Source organism: Marmota flaviventris, chromosome 16, assembly GCF_047511675.1.
Source record: "Marmota flaviventris isolate mMarFla1 chromosome 16, mMarFla1.hap1, whole genome shotgun sequence".
Taxonomy (NCBI): domain Eukaryota; kingdom Metazoa; phylum Chordata; class Mammalia; order Rodentia; family Sciuridae; genus Marmota; species Marmota flaviventris.
Window position 1 is genome coordinate 10,950,361 of NC_092513.1, and position 22,714 is coordinate 10,973,074.

General features: G+C 34.6%; 1 protein-coding gene across 1 annotated transcript in view; it reads right to left on the bottom strand.

Annotated features, from left to right (window-relative positions):
• Positions 1-22,714, bottom strand: part of Cdh7 (cadherin 7) — a 107,220-nt gene that overhangs the window by 39,863 nt on the left and 44,643 nt on the right. The window contains exons 4-5 of the mRNA XM_027935329.2: positions 17,714-17,881; positions 15,179-15,366 (exon numbers count right to left, since the gene is read on the bottom strand). Coding sequence (XP_027791130.1) covers positions 15,179-15,366; positions 17,714-17,881 — 356 coding nt within the window. The remainder of the gene's footprint in view (positions 1-15,178; positions 15,367-17,713; positions 17,882-22,714) is intronic.

A 22,714-nucleotide genomic window follows, 5' to 3' on the forward strand; every position in this document is an offset into this window, starting at 1 on the left:
AAGGTCCAGACAGTGAAGCCACACAGAGTTACTGTGGGACCTATGGGTGTCCCTTTCTCATCTGTCAGGAAATCAATGTCAGAGACATGAAGATAAGAAGCAGTATGTCCGCCATATTGTTAACCCAAACTAAAAAATTGCATTCTCTGAACTTGTAGTCGCCAAAGATGATGAAATTTAGTATTAAAATAAGATTATATCTAAGGCTAGGGTCTGCAACATTTTCTGTAGAGGGCCAGATTATACACATTGGGCCCTGCAGGCCATATGCTGTCAGTCACACGCAAAGGAATGAGTCCAGTGGTTGACAGTGATACTTCACGTATAAACCCTGACACCTAAATTCTCCATGACTTTCACATAGTCCCAAGACATTCATCCTTAGATTTATTTTTTTTCAGTTATTTAAAAATAGAAAACCACCCTTAGCTAATGGTTCAAACAGAAGCAGGCAGGCATAATTCTGCCAACCCCTGGTTGAAGGAGACCACCTGAGTGAGGCTGCCATTCAAGGCCTCCTTGATTGGCCACCTCTTCCTTCTATGCTTTATGATGTAATTGGAATGATCTATTCACTATAAAAAGTGCATGTTGTCTGTTTCTGCACATTATACACATTGTTCCCTCTTTCTCATATAACTTTCCCATTCCTCTTAGTGGACTCTTTTAGAGACTATCACCTTCTTTATGAATATGTCCATCATGTACTTATCTCAGTAATAGCAGAACACTGTAATAAGAGCTACCTATGAACAAGTCACTTTGCACAACTGTTTAACATGAATTTCAGAAATGCAAATTAGTACTTTGGGATTGTTTAATATTTATGTCTCTCCCAAATTCTTATGCTGAAACATTAGCCCCTAAGGGGATGGTAGAGATGTGATTAGGTTTTGAGGATGGAGAGCTCACAAAAGGTAACATTATCCTAATAAGTTAGACCACAGAGAATTCTGACTCTTTCTACCATGGAAGGATGTGGTTAAGAAGGTGATGGCCATCTAGAATACAAGTAACAATAAATGTTAGCAAGGATGTGAGGAAAAAGGAAGACTTACACATTGCTGGTGGGACTATGAATTGATGCAACCATTCTGGAAAGCAGTGTGGAGATTCCTCAGAAAACTTAGAATAGAATCACCATTTGACCCAGTTATTCCATTGCTTGGTTTATACCCAAAGGACTTAAAATCTGTATAGTACAGTGACTCAGCATAATCAATGTTTATAGCAGCTCAATTCACAATAGCTAAACTATAGAATTAGCGTAGGTGCTCTTCAGCAGATGAATGGATAAAGAATATGTGATGCATATTCACAATGGGATATTACTCAGCCATAAAGAAGAATGAAATTATGGTATTTGCCTGTCAATGATGGAACTGGAGAATACCATGCTAAGTGAAATAAGTCAATCCCCAAAAACCAAAGGCCAAATATTCTCTCTGATATGTGAATGCTAACTCACAATAAGGGAATGAGGCTAGGTAAGAATAGCAGTACTTTGGATAAGACAAAGAGGAATGAAGGGTAGGGAGGGGAAATGGAAATAGGAAAGATACAAGAATGAATCAGACATTAATTTCCTGTATGCATATATGAACACAGGATCCATGTAATTCCACATCTTGTATAACTAGAAGAATGTGGAATTATACTCCATATATGTATAGTATGCCAAAGTACTTCCTACTGTCATGTATAACTAAAAAGAAAAAATTAAAAAAATAAAATAAAAAAATAAAGTAGACAGCCACCTATGAACCAGGAAGATCTCACAAGACCCTCATTCTAACTTGATTTTGGACTTCCCAGCTTCCAGAGCTATGAGAATCAGTTCTATTCTTTAAATGTCTAGTCTATGGTGTTTTTGTTATAGCAGTTTGAATGGACTAATATGGTGATTTCAATTGATATGAAAATAAGACAGCCAACAGTTCTAGAGAAACCTCAAGAAGTCCATGTTTAGGGGCAGAGACACTAAATGAACTCATGGCCATGTACATGCAGCACCCATTTCCTTCCTGCTCCATCAAGCAGGCATTCTTGAATCTCCGAGAGCAATTAGGGCCTCAGACTATACCTCATCATGTCTATGTACTTGACTAGCTCACTAGCCTCAGAGGTCTGCAAATTGTTTAGAAATGTATAACAGCTAGCACAGTGGCAGACAGAGTGATCACTGCATACATATCTGCTGTTACATATTTATTATGGTGTCATAATTGTTATTATTATTATAATTTCTGCTGAATTTGGGTAAATAGAAAATAAAGACAAATTCTCAGATGAAGAAGGTTCCCCCTTTTCCTATGCAGTATCCTGTGAAACCACAGCAATAGAAAAAATTTTAAAAGCTAGAAAACAAAAAAGTTTTTTAAAAATAAAATACTCTATGTTTTTCATCTTTATTTCCTTTCTAATAACCCAGATCTATGTTTAGCAAAGTCAGTTTATAATATTAATTGGTGGGGGGAAAAAAAAACCCTCCCAGAAATTGCGGAGTCCCCAAAGTTCCCCTTGCCATTTTTAGCTTTTGCAATCCTACATAAACTTGAAATTGTTGAATAAAATCATTGTAATGCATTTTCTTTTTTCATATAGCTTGGCTTCTGGTCTATAGCCAAATAAACTCCCATTAAACTATATGACCTCCTTTTAGATCTGGAACCTTTGGGCGATGCTGCTGTTGATATTTTAGGAATTGGCCCAAATTAAACCCCATGGAAATTTTTCATTTTGTTCTCTCTAACCCCTAGATTGGTACCATCAGGGCTGGTTAGTGTGCATGCACGTATCTACATGCCTTAAGTTTGTTGCCAAATTCGTACAAAGACTCAATGTCTATCATCTTTAAAAGTATTATTTTCCCCACTGGAGATTTCAGCCATCTTTTAGATTAAGCACATTCTGTAGCTTTCAATATCCTCCTTACTTCTAGATAAAATGATTATAAATATAAATATTGTTTTTTCCTAGGTAAATGGTCATAAATGAGACCATACCTATAGAAAAAAATGACCTTGTATTATAACTCATTTTATGATAATTTTGGTCTAAATATATTGACTCTTCAGGATCCTAAAAGTGATCTACAACCTTGGATAAGATATCTCAGCAAGGATAATTCTGTACATTTACATACTAAGATAACAGCTCCACATTTATCCCCAAGGACATTCCAAAAGCAAAGCACACCCTCTTTATTATGCACAACTGCACTACTGCTCTTGTATTCTTCCTTCCCTCAGCTATGACAGAGAATGCCTTATGTTCCCCTAGTTTGGTAAGTTTAAACAGGCTTCTTCTGACCTCCCTTTTTATAGAGAATTTACTTAAGAAAACCTGTCACTCTAAATTCTTTCTCTGTAAATTTTAAAAGAATTGACTTGCCATTTTCATAACCCAGGAGCGTAGCTTTCAGGGACCCAGAAGCAATCACCTTCAAATATAATCATCAAGGAAAGCAGAGCCCTGGTACCCCGTTTCCATGGAAGGGTGGGTGCCTAAAAAGAGGGTTCCTGTTATCTTATAAAATTACTTCTTGTGTAAAGATGCAAAATTTTCTTTCAATTTGGGTGAAGCCCAAAACACAAATGTCCTTTGATCCTCCTTTCCAATTCCAACTCTTCAAAACTCTCCAGTTCTTTGTCTTGCAGAGTTGAATTTGGACTGAGTCTGTCTGTCTCTCCATTGCCATAGCCTTGAATGAAGTCTTCCTTGTCTGTGTAATTTTATCCAGTTCGTGCTATGCTTTGACATCTTGAAGTGATTTTAATAACTAGAGGGTTTGTCCTGCAATTTTTGTATATCATGAGACTTACATCCAGATGAATATGAGAATTGTTTTTATAGAGAAGGGAAAGATAGTATCTAAAGAAGAAATCCTACAACACTATTTTGGAGGTCTGGCCAGCTCTGTGTTGTCCATTTCAGGGGGGACTGATACTTTCATATCTGTCCCAATCTCATTGGACAGATTCTTAAGACAGGACCCCAAAATTATTATTCTCACATATCTATAGTAGGTGAAAATTGTCTTGAATATAAATAGATACACAGATTGCTCAATACAACAACCAAAAAGTCTGAGGCCAAAATAATTATCTAGAAAAAAAATTAAAATAAAATATAAGAAAATTTATACTGAGCAAAATATGTTACTGGTGTCTCCATGTCTATTTTACATTTGTAAGAAAATCATTATTTTAACATTTTTAAAAACTATATTTTAACACAACTGATTATCAGGAAAATATATAAACAAACACACACATTTTGCAAACAAACTACTGCTAGTACTTAAAGAGTGCCTGGTGCTATTAGCAAATTGGTACAAAAGCATTTTGAACAACTGCAGAGATTTTTTTTTTCTTTTTATTCCAAAGCATTAAATTATCTCAAGGTTTTACAAATAAAACAAGTGTATAAATACTAGTAATTATTCTTTTCATTACCTAGAGCTAGTATCCATCACAAATATTCCGTGAGTATTCAAATTAGCATTTTAACCTAGATATTTGAGCCCCAAATATTTTTAAAAGCATTCAAGTTGATATCAAAACATGATATCCCATTTGCCAATGTATTTTTTCCCAAGTCTATATATACCAACTTAAATGCTAAGCATGTTTCATATTTTTATTTGGACTCATTTCAAAGAGGTTGCATCCAAACTGCTAAATATATTTTTTTATTAATCACACATATTTTCATAGTTCTTACCATTTGCAGACTTTGTTGTAGGGGTTTTTACAGTATTAGCCCATTAACTACTCACGACTCACTGACTCATGACAAGTTATAAAATCCTATATATTGATACGGGTTTGGACAGATCTTTTGGACAGATCTGGCAACAGAGTCAGGGGGAGTTTGAAATTCCTACTCATAGTCAGGCAGCCAGTAACCTTGGCAGTGAGCTTCAGCAGGTGTGTTTCCCCAGATCAGTAAGAGTAATCAGAACAAATGGGGAGCGTGAAGCGGGTCATCTAAGGTCCGTCGAGCAGAAGGGTATACAGGAGGACAACAGAGGAACAAGGTGGAAACAGCGCTGTAGACCCGAGGTAGAAACAAGCCAGCTCTTGCGAACGGTGAGCCCCAGAGGGAAACACTGGGCTGTGATCACCAAGGTGTCTCCTGTCATAATACACTATTTTAAAATAGTGAATGGTGGGCTCAGCCTGTCCAGATTCTTTCCCATATTTAGTGAAATGGACATCTTTCAATCTCTTTTATGTCCTGTTGTCTGGATAAGCTTCCACCCCGACGGAAATGTCCCAGTTTGTCTTCTGTACCAAGTTCTTATGGCTATGATGACAAATTGCCACAAACTTAGTGGCTCAACAATGATAAATATGTCGTTTTAAAGTTTTGGAGAGTGGAAATTGAAGATGAAAGCACTGGCAGGGCTGTTTTCCTCTATAATCGGGGAGAATCCTCCAACATCCAGAGGCAGCAAGGATTTTTGACTCATGGCCCCTACCCGCATCTTAAAGTTCAGCACTTCAGCCCCTGGTTCTGGTACCATGCCTTCTTTTTCTGACTCAGATCCATCCTGCATCCCTTATGAGGACCTTTGTGATTAAATATTGAGGCAAATCACATGATCCAGAATAATATCCGTATCTGGAGATCCTTAACTTAGTCACACCTAAAGATTTCCTTTTGCCTGTGAAGTGAAATATTCGCAGGTTCCCTGTGTGTTCTAGGGAGGTCAGTATTTTATTTACCTTAAACTCCTAAAGTGAATTTAGCTAGTCTGTTTTGATTTTGTAACACAAAATAGAAAGCAAGCCTTGAAAATCACCATATATTTCCACCCCCAATTGAAAACCTGATTGGCACTTCCTTATTAAGCTGAGGTCTGAATTTCCCAGCATGCCCTATTGACTGTGCCCAGTGACTTACACACAAGGGCTCACTTCAGGGAAGCTGAATTCTGATTATGACCCAAAGCTTACCATATGCTTTCCTGGGAATTTTCATCAACAGTGGCAGATATTAATTGATCTTGATCTAACCAATTACCCTTTAAGTTAGGATGACAGAGGAGGAGGGACAATTGTGGAAATTTGCAGGCCTGAAATGCAGCCTTCCCTTTGCCATTCCATGTAAGTGTAACATGAATGTCATTTCATCTCTCTGGAGCATAGCTGAGACTCAAAATGTTTTGTTTTGTTTTTTCTGAAATGAGACTTCTAGTATAGAGGCAGAGGATCAGGGGAGGAGGGCAGAGAAGACAATGGGAGGTAAGGGGGAATTAATTTGATCAAATATGTCATACATATGCATGAAGATGCCACAATGAAACCCATTTATTTTCTTTAACTAGTATTCCTGTGTCCATATAGTTTGTAGCTTCTTCTTTTGCATCTAGTACCCTCTTTGAATCTGGGATGTCCCTTTTCTAGCTTTGAATGAGGTAAAGTGCCAGAAATAATGATGTATGGATTTTGGATATCAGGTTCAAGACACCATGTGCCTTCTGTTCTTGCCATTCATGGAACAAGCCCAGGTTAGCCACTGTCTGATGAGAGAAAAATGTCCAGCACCCCTTGATGCTCTGCCAGGTAGACCACCACCTATACAGAGGCAGAGCCAACAAGCTGACCAGTAGTTGGGGAGCCCACCCAAGACCAACAGAAAAATCACTCTACTGAGCCAGGCAAATTGTTGACTCACAAAATCATGAACTAAAGACAGGTTGTCACGTTAACACACTGGTTTTCGGCATAATTTATTAAGGAGCAGTACATAATTGATATGGAGTATTGGTAACTTCTGCATTTGGCATGGATGATAATATACCCAAAGGCAATGCACTAAATATTCTTGAAATGGCCAAGTTAAACAGTAGAGGAGAGGTCGGATCTGCACATGGCTTTGAATTTACCAAGAGCTTGAATCACTGAATTCTTCTAAATGTTTTTCCTTAAAAGTTATTTCTCAGCTTTATTATTTATTAGCTTTGTTGATCAGTTATATTTAACTTCTCTTAAAAAAAACTTTAATCCTGGAAGAATGAAAAACAAAATTGCCTTCTTTGAGGCTTTTTCTGCTCTGCAACTTAAATTTTTAACTTTGACCAAGAAATCTCTATAGCCTTCTTTTCCTCAGTGTATGCATTTGTTCTGCTGATATTCTAGGTTGTTCCTGCAGTGTTGATGCCTTGCATGTGCAAGTGACTCCTAGCCATGAGTCGTACTTTGGACTCATCCTTGAGCTTCTCACATTTCTTCATGACCTCCTACATATGGAAGGTATGTCAAAGGTAGCATGTAGCGAGCCATGCTGATGATTTTCATATTTAAGGGAAAAAACATTGGTCTAGTTACTTAAACTCGAACATTGGTTTTGCCATTAAATTCTCCCTTTGACCTTGCTTACATTGTCACTAATCCTTTCAGATCTATTTCTTAAATATCTCTTTCTTGGGATTCTAACCCATTGAAACTGATCTAGGAATCAATATGCCATGGCAAGAGACAGAAGTAAGGACAATTTTATGTTATCTGTGGCTTGCATTAAGTCAAATAAATTTCATAATGGGCTCACTGGAAACGTCTTTTACACACGCATACTGTGAGAACATTGCTATGATAACTGTCAAAATCGAAGAAAGTAGAAAATACTTCTAAGTGAGCAAAGTCTTTGTGTCTTTTGATCATGTCTATCAAGTGTTGAAATTTAGATTAATGTCAACTTACTTCAAATGTTCATTCTTTTATTTTTTTTACAAAAGCTGAATTGTATCTCTAAACTTGAATATTCTAGCATAGTTAAGTTTACATTGTAATAAGCAGATTATAAGCCTGCGCACATGAGCATACGTGCATAATGATGATGTGGATGTGGGGGTTGTACCTACATCTACATAGTAAAAGTGATCTGCAAAAGATGGAAAACACAGTCAAAAATTCAGCAGTCCACCAAATTAAAATAAGTGTACTAATCTTATATTTCAGCCTTTAAATAATCCGAAATTTATGCTTTTTCCGCTGTCAGAAGGGAGAAATATTTTGATCCGCTTTGAGAAATATGCATCTTCAGCAGCTGAATTAATTGAATAAAAGCTTTGAAAGAAAAAATTTAATGAGGGGAAGAAAAGTACACTGGAAATGTCAGTGGTTTGATTTTCCTCCACCACACATCAGAAGCAGTTTTGAAAATAGTGAAACATACACCTGACTTTGAAAAGCAGCCCCTTATTATTGCAAGTAGCATGAAAAAGACAAATTTCAATACGGGCGAGTCAACCCCAAGTATTAGAGATCCCTGCAGCTCAGCTGAGGGTGAAGGGACATTGCAATTCAAGACTTTTCTTTACCCACAGCAGTGGGAGTCGCTAGCATTATCAATATGTCAATAAGAGTGTTTCCTTATTTTGACTCCATTCATTCCTCTTTAGGGTATGGATGTGAAGAGATTACGAAGACAGCAGAGAAGAATTATCTAAAGGAAACTTAAGCATGTTATCTTGATAGTGTCACTATACAAGGCTCAAACCAGGCTATCATGAGCTAGAGACTGGTTAGTGGTTATCCTTCACTGGAAATACATTTTGAAAATGCTCATTTTTTACTGTACCCTAGCTCTATAGTAATGCATTTTGTAGGAGAATAATTCCATATTTAATCCCAACTGAGGTTTTATATTGAAAACTGAAGTACATTAAAGGAAGAATTGCTGCATCTCAAAGGAAAAACATGAAAGACTAAAGTTCCTAAGTTGTAAATTATGACACAGAAACGTAAAATGAAAGAATTCTAGGTGGAATGGAAAACATAGTTTTCACTCAGGAGGGATAATGTTTATGTTTACACTTTGTGAATTTTGAATCCCTATGTTACTGGTTGTAAATTTTATCATAGACACATTCATAAATTGCCAGGTTATAACAATAGTGTTGAATACTGCAGTTTAATTATCATTTTTCACATTTATACTACATAGTCATTTATTCTCAATGAATAGTGTGGTGATTAGATTATGAAAAACTTATCTATAGGACTATGTGTACAAATATTTATCTTTGTGATTTCTGCACATTTGATCATAGGAAAGCTTTTCCAGAAAACATAGTAAAGCATATTTAAAGGTAATCATTCATAATCTATTTTTGTTTGTTTGTTTGTTTGAACATCTTTAAAAAAATAAATAAATATTGCTTCTCTGTGGCTCTTCCCTACTCCTGAGTTCATCCTATAATTAAAGGTAGTATGCATAAATGTTTCAAAATATGATAATAATTTGCTCAAACTAGAATGATTTCATAATACCTATGGTGATATATTGCTAATGAAAAATTTGGACTAAAGATTTTTATTATACTATGTAGAAAAATAAGTCCAAGTGGTTATCAAGCTTGTACCACAGGTAAAAACACAATCCCATTAAAATTTACTGTATCCAAATGGACATTGAAACTCTCTAATATAAATGTGAAGTAATCCTTACACTGTCAGAACCATCCGAACAAACAAATGAGAGTCTTTTACAAAAATCTTGTCAACATCTTCTCAGCCTAGTCATAAACGTCTGCCTACATCCCGAAGGGACTGGAAGACCTACACAGAAAGCGTTCATCCTGGTGGGCCGCCCACACTATCCTACTGCTCATGTCGGCAACAACGTAAACATATTCTGGAAATGAGGGAAAGTAATGGTATTTGTCTAATTTCAGAATTTCTTAGTTTTAGACAAGACGCTCTTGTAACTTCAATTCAAAAATCCATTCCAAATTTCACAGATAATTCCACTATTTCATGGTACGGGGAAAGTACTGGACTCAGGTAACTCCTGCCCTGTTTTGCACACTCGGGTACCTGTGGGAGTCTCTGAAATGTTTATCTAGGGTGTATTGTAGATCCAAAGTTTATCAAACTCTTGATGAAAAGAATTGAAAATTAAAATCCTGACATTTTAGAGCCACAAAGAGTTGTTACTTCAGACAGAAGATCTCAAGGACAGACTTCTCTAACTCTAAAAAGATCACTCCAAAGAAAGCTTAATGACAACATTTTAAGCAGAGAATAGATACGCCATTGGGTCCGTGCCCTGGGTTGAAGGGGGAAGCTCGCCTTGGTTACAGATGCAGGCCACCTTTCTTTAGGATCCAGGGTTCAGGGATGTGAAACAGGGAGGGGTGTTCTTTATACAGCTCCTGGTGTCATAAAGTGAGTACAGTGAAGAAATTGATTTTAACTTACTTTATTGCTGTTATTAATGAAAACTCTCTTTAATTTGAACACATTTTAATAAATTATCCTAGAATCTTGAAAGTATGATCTCATTTTCTATAATAACTATCTTCCTGCCTCTTGGTTGTATCACTTTTATTTCTACAGTGTAAGTAGATTCTTTTACAACTAGATGAAATCATAAAAATAAATAATGTTGAGTTTTGAACAACCCCTCCACCCCCACCCCCGTCAAAGGAGGGATTTACGGCTTGAGAAGCTGGAAGCAGGTCGTGAGCTAAGGATCTGTGGAAGTTATTTAGAAGTGGAGCAATGATAACCAAGCTTAGGATAATGTCAGAGAGAAAGAAAACATTATGAGTATCAGATGCTATGGATCAGGAAGGGCAAAAACAGAAACAAAAATGACTTAGGTTTTCAATGTGAGAGAAATGCAAGAGAGAACAAGGCAGGAGGAGAAAGAAGGAGTATGCTATTTGTCTGGGACCAGGCAAGTGACATTTTACAGAAACATTGATGCTTATTATAATATAGTCCTTTGAAATGAAGTGAAATATTTGAAATGAATTAGGGTTATCACAAACAGTTCCAAGAATAAAGGTGAAGAGAAATTAGCAAATGCAGTAATCTTCTACTCATCATGTAATATATCGATGCTTCTCCTAAAGTTCCTTATCATCTTTATTAGCAGCCATCTTGCAGAGCATGGTGCCTGCCCCTCCCTGTTTGCTAGCAGCAGCCTTGAGACAGAGGCATGAGGAGCCTGGTAGCTTGCCCTGCCTCGCCTGGAGTCCACGTTTCCTTTCACATTTTCTCCAGTTACAATGTCCTGGTTCCGGTTCTCAGTATGCTGCATGCTAACTCATATGGTGAATCTGCACTGTGACTACCTCTGGGAGCAATGCTGAGGAACCCTGCTGATGACATCCCCTTGTCAACCCCATCTCCAGGACATCTCCATATTCCTAGAGCCTCAGTGGGACTGACCCGTTGACTGGCACCTGGAGCCTGAGCTCTCTTGGATACTTCTACAAAGCCCTGGACATTGACCCAAATCCCTGCAGTCACAGCTAAATCTATAAAAAAATAAACCATGGTATCTGTAGAACTGGGATATTAACATCACGTTATTAGAGCAATTCCCATCATGGAAGGGGCACACGTGTATGGGAAAAGCAAATGTCTGAAGAGATCGAAAAACATCACTATTACTTCCAGGAATCTAAATAGTTTAGTGTTCACCACTCTAGGTATTTGAATGTTATGGGAGAACAGTGGGATATGCACCTGGTAAATACCATTCTGAATTTTCCTAGGAGTCAAGTGGATCTGTGAAGTCCAGGTAAGGAGTTGGAATATGAATCTTGCTTCAGGTTTATAAACAGGATGAACCTGGATTATTGTGGACTAAGTACAGTGCTAGACATAGTACATAAATTTAGCATGAATGATTTTTTTCCAAGTAAAAAATTGCTAACCATAGCAAAAGTATATTTGTGATTTCTACTATTTTAAACCTCTCTTATAGGAACTTCTAATGTTTATTTCAGCATAGGTGAGAGTTATGAGTTAGATAGTTTAGTTTAGGTATTACAAGACATAGGCATTAGCAGAAAATGAAAAATTATAATTTTTTATAAATGAGTTTTGAGTCAGAGTGAGTCAGGCTGATGTATGCCAAGCAATAGCCCCAGTACTGTTATTTACTCAAAAACACATAAAAATGTGAAGGGAAGAAGGAATGTGTAAAGTTAACAATGCTAAGACCAAAGAGTTTTAGCATGCAAAAAATAACATCCCTGAGATTCTGTTCCCATTCGTTCCCATGCAGAAATAATCTGCACTTCCAATGGACCGTGCAGGTCTCTGTCATGCTGGTGGTAGGTTTCCCCCATTTCTAACAGTAAAGATTCCGGCACCTGGCTCAATATGCTGCACTCTGCACTCAGAAGATGATGATCATCAAACCTGGCAGGCTGCAAGTCTCAGGCTCATGCTATCCGTAGCAGCAGATGGCTTTACTTTCAGAATCTAAAGGTTTTGCCCCAATATAGTAAATGTGTCTCTAGTCTTAAGATAAAACAGAAACCAGATCAATCTTTCACCAGAGAAAAGTTAAAACAAGTTTGAGGAACTGTATTTGAAAGAAATTAATCACTGATAATTTCTTAGTCTAAGTTACTGTTCTTTTTATTAAGAATTAATATTTTTTGGCTATATATGCTACAATAGTAAAATTATGAAAATTTTCTTTCTTTCTTCCTTCCATCCTTCCTTCTTTCTTTCCTCCTTCCTTTCTTCCTTTCTTCCTTATCGTCTTTTCTTTTCTTTGTGCTGGGGACAAGTCCTAGGGTCTCACACATGTTAGGCATTCATAGCTACTTAAGATTCTATACACTGGTGTATTTAATTATTCCAAAAAATCATTGACATTATATAAGCAAACAAAGAACAATTAGATGTAATTCATCTGTTAGGAAACACTGGAGAAAACAAGTTATTTTTAATTATGAAGAATCTTATTATTGTACTCAGAAAAATAAATTATTAAAACAAATAATGGCAATGTGTCTTCAATAAACAATTATTCAGTATTATTTTGTAAAGCACCATTTGATTGGTATATATGAGTGGGGAATCTCTAGTATCAAGTATAAGAATTTTATTAACATAAATGTTTATAGAATGTGGAGTGCTTTTGAGACACAGGAAGATGTCCTTTTCAATACTCAAGAGAATTCCCAGTATACACCAAGGTGAAGACACTGATCAACATCTCTACCCCTAATTTGTGCATTTGCAAAGAAGTTCTATGCTCAATGATAGTCAAAGTAGATAAACTACTAATGTTATATATTTAGGTTTGGCCATTTGGAAACATTTTATATACTTAATAAATTTTCATCATAACAAAAGGTAATGCATATTATATGTTATTGAGAAATAATAAAGCTAAGTTCCAGAAATCATAGTATTAACATTTTAATGTTTATCTTGTGATCCTTTATTCTGAAGGAATAACATTTTTAAAAAATTGAAACATAAGTTTGTAAAATTTTGAATCTGCTCTTTTTACGTGATTTATATAAACATTTCCCATTGACTTAATATGTTAACAACATCATATCACTTTGGTGAAGTGCAAAAATACCTTAATATCATAAGTCATGTAACAATTTATTTTATGTCAGATATTTTACAAGTCCATATTTTTACTGTACTCCCGATACCTCTCTGAGATGATAAAAATTACATATGATAAGGCATTTAAATAATTCATATATCTGCCTGATATTAATCATCACTTATAATAATAATTACTTGTGTTATTTGATGTTATTATAAGTTAGAATCAAATTTCATCTTATAATTTTTCACGGATTTTATGCTTTAAGATTTAATGATTTTTTATCTTCTTTTTTCTGGTTTGCTTTTTAACAGTTTTCTAAATTAAATGATAATAAGGAATGAGAATATATTTTTATTTTTCTATTACTGAATATCTCATACCAAATATATACTTTTCAATGATTCATAACATCTTCATCAAAATATATAAAATATGTGTGCATGCAATAAAACTAATTACAATATGTATTAAAAATCCTTAAACATGAGCAGATTGATTTCACATGCATCTTTGAAATCTTTGAGCAACAGTGTACCTGATTGCATTCCTTTTATTTTAGACAACAAAACAAAACATTTGTTTTTTACCAACAGTTGGCCTGTTCTACTTATTAAAACTTGTACAAAGATTGTTACCAGCTGAGCTAAAACAGCAGCTGTCCACTGGAAATAATTGCAGAAATATTTTGCCCATTGGCCTAAAATCAAACATATGTCTTACTACAAAACTAAAATTTAACTTTCTTTACCGATGTGATAGTTATTGAGGATTGTTAATTACAGAGTTATGCACCTGGATTGTCAGGCTGGCAAAACATCTCAGTTTGGGAAAAGATCTGATTTTATGTTTTTAAATTTTTTTCTAATATTTAATATAAAAAGCCCATATTCTCACATAATATCTTTTGGCCTTTTTTTCTTAATTGAATATTTGTCAAAGATTGTGCACATGTATTGAAGACGAGCTAAAGAGTTCATGTTTTTGTTTCCCTTGTCTTTATTTAAAGGATTATAATAGGTTCCAGAGCTAACCATGCTCTTCTAATACAAATTGCTCAAGTTATGTAAATTTTTAAATTATTATAAATTTTCCAAGAACACTATGCATGTGTGTAAATCCAAATGGCTTGGGAGGCTGAAGTAGGAGGTTTACAAGTTCAAAGCTAGCCTCAGCAACTTAGCAAGCCCCTAAGAAACTTAGGAAGACCCTGTCTCAAAATAAAAAATGTGAAAAAGGGCTGGGAATGTGGCTCAGTGGTTAAGCACCCTGGGTTCAATTCCTGTACCAAATAAATAAATAGATAGATAGATAATTAGATAAAATTACTGTATCATTAAAAAAGGAATATAGCAATTATTCTAAAATTTTAAAAGGAATAATTGCTGTAAATTTTAAAAAGGAATAATTGCTAATATAGCAAGTCTTTATTATTTTGTTGTCTACTTCCATTTTTTTCTATAATATTTTCACGTGTACAGAAAACAATAGCCTTTATCTAGTTTACATAAAAGGCTTTATGTTAAGGTTGGGGATTTTTAGTGGAATAGTCAAAGAAACATACAGCACATTTGTCATTGTGATTAATTGTCAGCAGTGCTATACAAAGTACTATGGTTTTACCCAGACAACAGAATTGACAGGCATTATTACAAATGCCATTCAAGTTTCCTGAAGATTCTGCCATCTGTAATTAAGTGCATAACTTTTCTTAGGATAAATGAAAATGGCATTACTTCCACATGGCTATACAGTTTGTCTACTGCATCCTTGCAGGAAGTCAGACATGACTTCTCAGTTGTCTGTGTGACATTTCCCTCATAGAAAATAAAAATAAAGAAAACATTACCTTCTGTATTGTAATGATGCCTTCCTGTGTATCTTTGTCAACAGATATCTTGAAAATCCCCAGTCCATCACCATCCACAATTTTGTACTCCATTTCTGCATTAGCGCCTATGTCTGCATCAGCAGCTTTGATTCTGGCCACAACTGAGGCTACAGGCAGTGATTCTGGGACATTGTATTGATAAGATCCTGTGAAAGTCAAAACAAGAAATGAATAAAACCTAACACAAAGCTGACCAAAATAATAATAACACCTATTTTTTTTGCATAAACTTTACTTAATTTGTTTTTGCTTTTCAATAAATATGTTAAGACAATATGAAATAAATGAGTTTTCATATAGCCTCAAAAACTTATAGTCATGAGTCGATCAAGACAACCATGTGAGAACAGACACAGATGGTCTAAGGAAAGGCAGGAGAAATATGTTATTGTTAATAAAAATAAATTTCAAATAATTAGAACATGATTCATGCATAACTGTTAAATTTAAGTAATTGAGTATAATTATCATAACTAATATAAACATTAATAAATAAAAAATAAATTTTATTTATTTAGCTTGGGTTCCTAATAGGCAAATACAAGCCTCATTATTTCTACCACCTGAAGACTGGAATTTATTTAATATCTTTTCCTGAATTTTTTTTTTTTTTTTAGAAAACTGGACAAGAAAATGTGTAAAAGAGTGATCATTTTCTTGTAGCTTATAAATTTACTGAGGATAAGAATTATTTTTGTGGGTTTTATGTGCAACTGATTTGGGGATTAATAGTACAAGAGAAAAAGCAATATTATTCATACAGTTATAAGAAGTAAAAAAAAGAAAGAATAACTTAAAAAGTGTTTAGTGTTTAAAATAAATTCTTTTAAACATCCTACAACTAACTAACTAAATAAATAAATAATAGGCAGAGGAAGGGAAAGGAAACTGCTCAGAACCAGATGTTTCTTCACCATTTCTCTGTAAGCATTGACTCTCTTGCCTCTGGCCCCTTGTTCCATCCCCTTGGGTTGTTACATCATTGTGCATTTGTACTTAAATGAAGAGAAGAGAACAAATTCCCTTGGAGAGGACTTTAGAAAGGAAGACGTGTCCACATGAAGAGACTACATTCTGTTTCTGGCTGAGACTTGTTTGGAGTTTTCAAAAGATAGTGACAGTTATCATTTTTTTTAAGTGACTGCAATATATGCTTATGATTTTTGAGAGTGACTTATTTCACACATCTAGCAATGTCCTTAGTAAAATTCACGAATTTCAAGGTTAGAATAGTAATTAAACTGTAGAAAAGATCCCAGCAAAAATGAAAATCTCACTGGCATATCCTGGGCTTTCCTAATTTTAATAAGTAGCAGAGCATCTAATAAGCTGGAGGCCCTGTGCTTGCTCTTGGCAAAGCATGACAACTAATGCTACTAAAAGTCCAAGTATCAATGCTTCTCATCCCAGGTTTAAAGGAAAGAGTAGCAGTTAATTTTATTTTGAGCCCAAGATAACTACATTATTACTTTCATTTTCTAAAACTCCTTCCTTCTCCCCCATGATAAGCTGTCAAGACCACAATTAAAGACAGGCTCATTTAAAAAATATATAAATTTGGGATCACTTTTTAAATTACCAGGAGGTATTACAATGTTTCTTGCACAATAATATAAACATTAAAATATGAACACTGAAATTGTAATAGCTAAAGAAGTGTTATTTAAAGAAAAAAAAAACTGGTTTTCATAGTTGCTCCTAAAGCTTCCTTGTTTAATATTATTTGCTTCCACTGTTGGTTGGGAATCTACTTCTGCATTTTAGAGATACTGCATAGATGTTGTAGCCTGTATATCTTTTTTTTTTCTTTATCATTCTAAAGAAATCCCACATGTGAACAATAAAAATAGGAAACTAAAAAGAGTCAAGATGAAATGCTTTTCACATACACAACACTTCTACCTGGAGAATATTCTCCCCCCCCACTCCCCATTTTCTACTGGATAAGTCAAAAGCTGCATTGGTCAAAGAAGCTGAATTGAGAGCATGTGGTTCTATTCCTTTTGACTGATTTATTCTGAAACACTGAATGTTTATGGTAGAACCGCCAAAGGAGTGTTTAGTATGCATGAACTGCTTAAAACTAAGAAATGAAAAAATAAAATTTCTTATTGCCTTTTCTTGATCTTAGAAATAAAGCAGTATTTTTATGTGTAGAATTGATGAAGTATATTACCAATTGGCAACAATCCTATAACTTACAAAATGTTTCAAAAGAATAGTTTTAGAAAAAAAGACTAAGACACAACATTTGTCTGGTATTTCAAATGTGAGTGAAAGAAAACTTGTATTTATGATAGCATTGATACAAAGACATGATTTGTCTTCTGGACTCTTACTGGGTTAAAATTATTTTCCATCTTACTGGGTTAAAATTGTGTTCCTGGTAAAATAAAATGTGAGGAGAATGCAATAAAGAGATAGAGAAAAAGACAGAGTGCGAGAGAGCGAGAGCAACTTACAAGGAAATTTAGTTAAAAAACAGTGGCTTACTTCGAGGAAAGCGAGGTGGATTATCGTTCACATCAGTCAGGGTCACAGTGACTGATGTAGTTCCTGACAGTCCACCATTTTGACCAACCATATCCTTTGCCTGAATGACAAGCAAATACTGGTCTTTAGCCTCTCTATCCATGTTTGGAAGGGCAGTCTTGATGACTCCTGTAAGATTTCAAATCCCAGTAAAATGCATGATGAATTGTACCACACGTATACTAACAAGGAGCAATGACACAAGGAGCTAGTCATTCTTCGGCTGTTCCTTTTCCATTCTGTTTACTTTAACCATTTTAATATACACTAAATACCAAAGAAATATTTCAAATATATACAATATAAAAAAGAAAAAATGATGCAGTGCAGTCTTTTCAATATCAGATGCAGAGAATTATCTAATTTTCATGAAAATAGTTAAGAAAATAACAATTAAAATATACAAAATGGGTCCCTATGTAGAATAATGAGAAGTTATCTATTCAAGTACATAGCAGTGAACTTATCCTCTTTCATCCCTTGTGAAAACTTAGAGTAATTTACAAAAAATTCATTATCAATTACCAAGATTCCAAGTTAAATAACGTTTTTATCTTAAGCAACCATATCTTATTTAGGTCTGAGCACTCTCAAACACACGCACACACACCAGCAACACGTTGATATTTTAAGCATTTAAGTTACACTTATTTGAGCAAGTTGAAGTTTTTGAACAGTTACTTACTCTAATACACAAGTATACTTTGGGTCTGTTGCTGCAAACACAGCAATGACTTTAGCTACCTCCTTTGAATCTTGTGACACTCTATGCACTACTTACAATTAACCTTCGAAATATCACAATTAAAATGAAAACAACATAGATGTATATTCTCTAAGTCTCAGGGATAAGGTTTTAGTTCATAAATATTCTTATCTGTATCCTAATAATCCTAGGAATATTTCCTGTTCCTTCTTCAATATTTCTAACTCTATGGTAAACAACTGTTGACCTCAATGTCTCCAAACACACACACAGTCTTTACCTAGAAATTCTGTAATTCTAGAACTTACATAGCTCTATCTTTACCTTTTATCTTCTTTTAATTAATTAATTAATTAATGCTGTTAATCATGTTCTTTGTGTAGACAATGTTTTCTATTAAACACTGATTATCTTCATCACTTGACCAATAAATGTACTTATCACATCTTTGTGAAAAAAAATACTAAGATGAATTCTTTTTGAACATGTACTACTAAACATTTTAGTGTTTTGTTTTTTTTTTTTAATTTCTCTACATGCCCAAATTTTCCTTTCAATACTATTATGTGCCAGTGAATTGTTATTTTGAAAATTTCTTAGGATGAAGAGAAATCTATGCATCTCAACTAACTAGCAAAGCAAACACTACAGACTCAGCCTCTTGTAGTTTTGCTTGGTGGCACTATTTTTTTAAAAGAAAAAAAGCATAATTAGGATAGAAGTCTGGTAGTCCAAGTTATTTTCTTATTTTTCACACCTTTAATTTTCCCTTTATAAGAGACCCTAAAAATAACATTTTCAAAAGCTAAAATAACCTTAAAATTTTCAGATTAATTCATGTGGCAAAGGCAATTTCCAAATGCCTTGACTACTAAACATAGTTTGAACAATAATAAAATAATGGGGAAAAACAAATTTAAATAAAGGCATTTAATAATTCTATATTTCTAGTTACATGAATTTTGCTGGCTTTTACTATTAAGTGCAAGCTTTCTACATTCAGAAAACAATTATACATTAGATTTCATTTTCATTTGTAATATATTACATGAATACACACACACACACACACACACACAGACATACACATACACAGAGCAAATTATTATTACAATGTCTCTGAACTGGTAAAGGTGAGTTTTGACTAACTGGATGTCTATAATCTGTGAGATTTTCAAAAAAGTTAAAAATATTGTAATGTGTCATTAATAAATATTACATTAAAAATCACATAAATAATCACATAATGATATTTTCAGTAAATTTAAGCTCTTTTTAATGAGAAAAAAAAACTATCCATTAGCTCTTCTGGAGAGACTGGCTCCGATTTTAGGCTTTCTGAATAATAGTTTTCTATAGATTTATCATCTGACTCAGTAATTTGGAAATTTCCACTTACTTGTGATCCAGGTTCATGCATATAAAACATAAACAGACTTACAGTGTTTGACAATTGTCTGGATTTTTTTTTCTCTTAGTCTAGGAAAATTTCTGATTGTTCTCTAATGTTCTATAAGTCATTCATGGGTTTTCAAGGCCTATTCTGTTACCATGGCATCTTCTGAAATTTTCAGTGTGTGTACAGTGAGACATAGACAAGAGCCACTTCTGCAATCTGCCACAGTTTAGAGAAACACTCATCAGAGCCCAGATGCTGCCTACACAGGCAAGGACATTAGCCTCAGATTTCTAATGAGCCTAGCAAACAAAGACTAGGGGTTCTCAAACTGTAGGGATTCAACCATTGGAATTTCCTCACTAGAGCTAACTCATCATTTTTGGATACCACCCTGAGTGAATTAATATTCCAAAGAGAATCTTAGGATTGAAAACTCAGCTTTCTCAGGGATCTAATTAACCAAGGAAGACTTCCTTATGATAACTAGAACCTAGGCTATCTGCACTCACAACTCCCAAAACCATCTGTGTTCCCCACTCTCTTCAATATAACCTTCATTCTCTATACTCATGCCAAGAGTTCTAGAACTGTAGCATTAACAGAGGCATCAGCTTCCTCATGCTTCTGTCCTGTAGGTGTTGAATGTCAAGAGGTCAGCACTAGGAATGAACTGAAGCCATTTGGTGCAGCCTTGGTCAGAAGTGAAGAGTCAACCCCTGCAAGAGCACCACCAAGACGGACAAGAGGCCATGCACAAACATCAAATTGTGAAAAACTGCCAGGAGTGGTGGTGCACGCCTGTAATTCCATTGGCTAGGGAGTCGGAGACAGGAGTACCCAGAGTTCAAAGCCAACCTCTGAGGTACTAAGCAACTCATGAGACCCTGTCTCTATATAAAGTACAAAATCAGGCTGGGATATGACTCAGTGGTTGAGTGACCCTGAGTTCAATTCCCGGTACCAAAGGAAAAAAAAAAAAAGATTGTGAAAAATCCACATCACTCGCTGTTTGACTGTTTGCTTTTAACAGGAATTATTGGATATCATGTCAGTTTTCTTGGTAACTACTTTTAAGATGATAGTTTTTGTGTGACTGAGCACCTGTGAATGATAATAGATGTAACTGGTATTAAGGTGAAGGTATATCTATTAACTATAAGCAATTTCTTTCAGCATTCATTATTGAGGTTTTAAAATAGCCCAGTGATGGTTATTACAAGCATTAGCTTCTTTGGCCTTATGTTATGTCAATAAGTGTTATGTTACATGATATTAACAAACATAGCACATATCCAGGAAAGTACTACAATACAACAACTTGCTATTAAGGACACATCTACAAATCTTAATACAAAACGATCAGTTGTTATATTATAGGTGAGAAGCACATTCTGATTGGGTAACAACGGTCATTTTAAAAAAATCCATTCAGAGTCCTATATGCTACTTTCTTTCATGAGGAAAGCACCTGTTTGAACACTTCATTAAGCATAGTAAACCCAACAACTCATTCTGTGATATGACCTATTGATAAGCACTGAATGTTTAAAAATTATAAAAGCTAAAACCTTAGAGTAGAAAGGATATCTAGAGAATGTGAAGGACAAATATTCTTGTTGGGTAGATCTTTTACACTTCATTTGCGTTGGAAAAATAAATATACCTACATATATATATATATATATATATATATATATATATATGTGTGTGTGTGTGTGTGTGTGTGTGTGTATGTTATCTATATATAGATATATAAATACATGTATGCTCATAATAATACCTTCAGAATAACTTGTTACATATATGTAGATTTACAAAAATGAATATGGACTGGGGTCAAGCAACATTTTTTCTTACAAATGTATAAACTGAGGCATGATAAAATAGATCCTGGACAAAGCAATGTCAACTTTTGAAAAAAAAAATAAACATTCAAGAATCTTGAAAATTAATTTTCACAGGAACTTAGAAAGTAGAATGAATCTAGATGTTTAAGATCTGCTTTCTGTTTTTAAAAATACTCCTTCGATGAAAAATTGTAAATAGTAGAGCACTAATTATAAATGAATTTACTAAATTAGGCAGTAAAATAAGTATGCTACTTCTATGACTGATAGTTATCCGTAGACTTCATCAAATATGAAGTGTAATACACAGCCCCAGCTATGATATAGTATGGTTTGTACAATACAAACTTTCAGTGCATAATATTCAGAAATATTTAAATTAGATATTAACTAATCATATGTTTTAAAAAACACTAATAAGCCCCTAGGACAGTTTAATCTTTGCCAGAAGAACAAATATAAATGTGAAAAGTACATTTATTTGCAAATATTTGTAAATGTGTATGTTCACCTGTGTTGATTATATATCATCTGAAACTTGATTGATGATGAATCTCTTCCTAAAAAGTTTTGATTTCTTTCTAAATTTTTTGTATTACCCTTTGTATTATCTGTTTTGCACATAAGTTAGTGTAGCATAGAACAAAGTCATAAAAAGACAAGAGAACCGTCAACAGAATTGCAGAACTAGAACCAAATGACGAGTCACCGAGGAGGGCTTTCTCTCAAAATCATGAGGGGTAACTTCGGCAAACTTTGATACAAGCTGAGGCCCATCCATATCAAGATACCCCACAGCATGGGATGTGAGTAAATGGCATATTTGGAAAGGGGGGTGATTTTTGGTGATGATTTTATACTCACATAAAACTATGATAAAGCAAGTGATATGCAAGGGATAACTGGGGAACCACACAGTCCCCAATCACATGTTTAAGAAAGAACTTCTAAAAAATAAGTGATGTTCAACACTCCATCCTTCTTCCAGAGCTGGATTCATGACTCTAGGG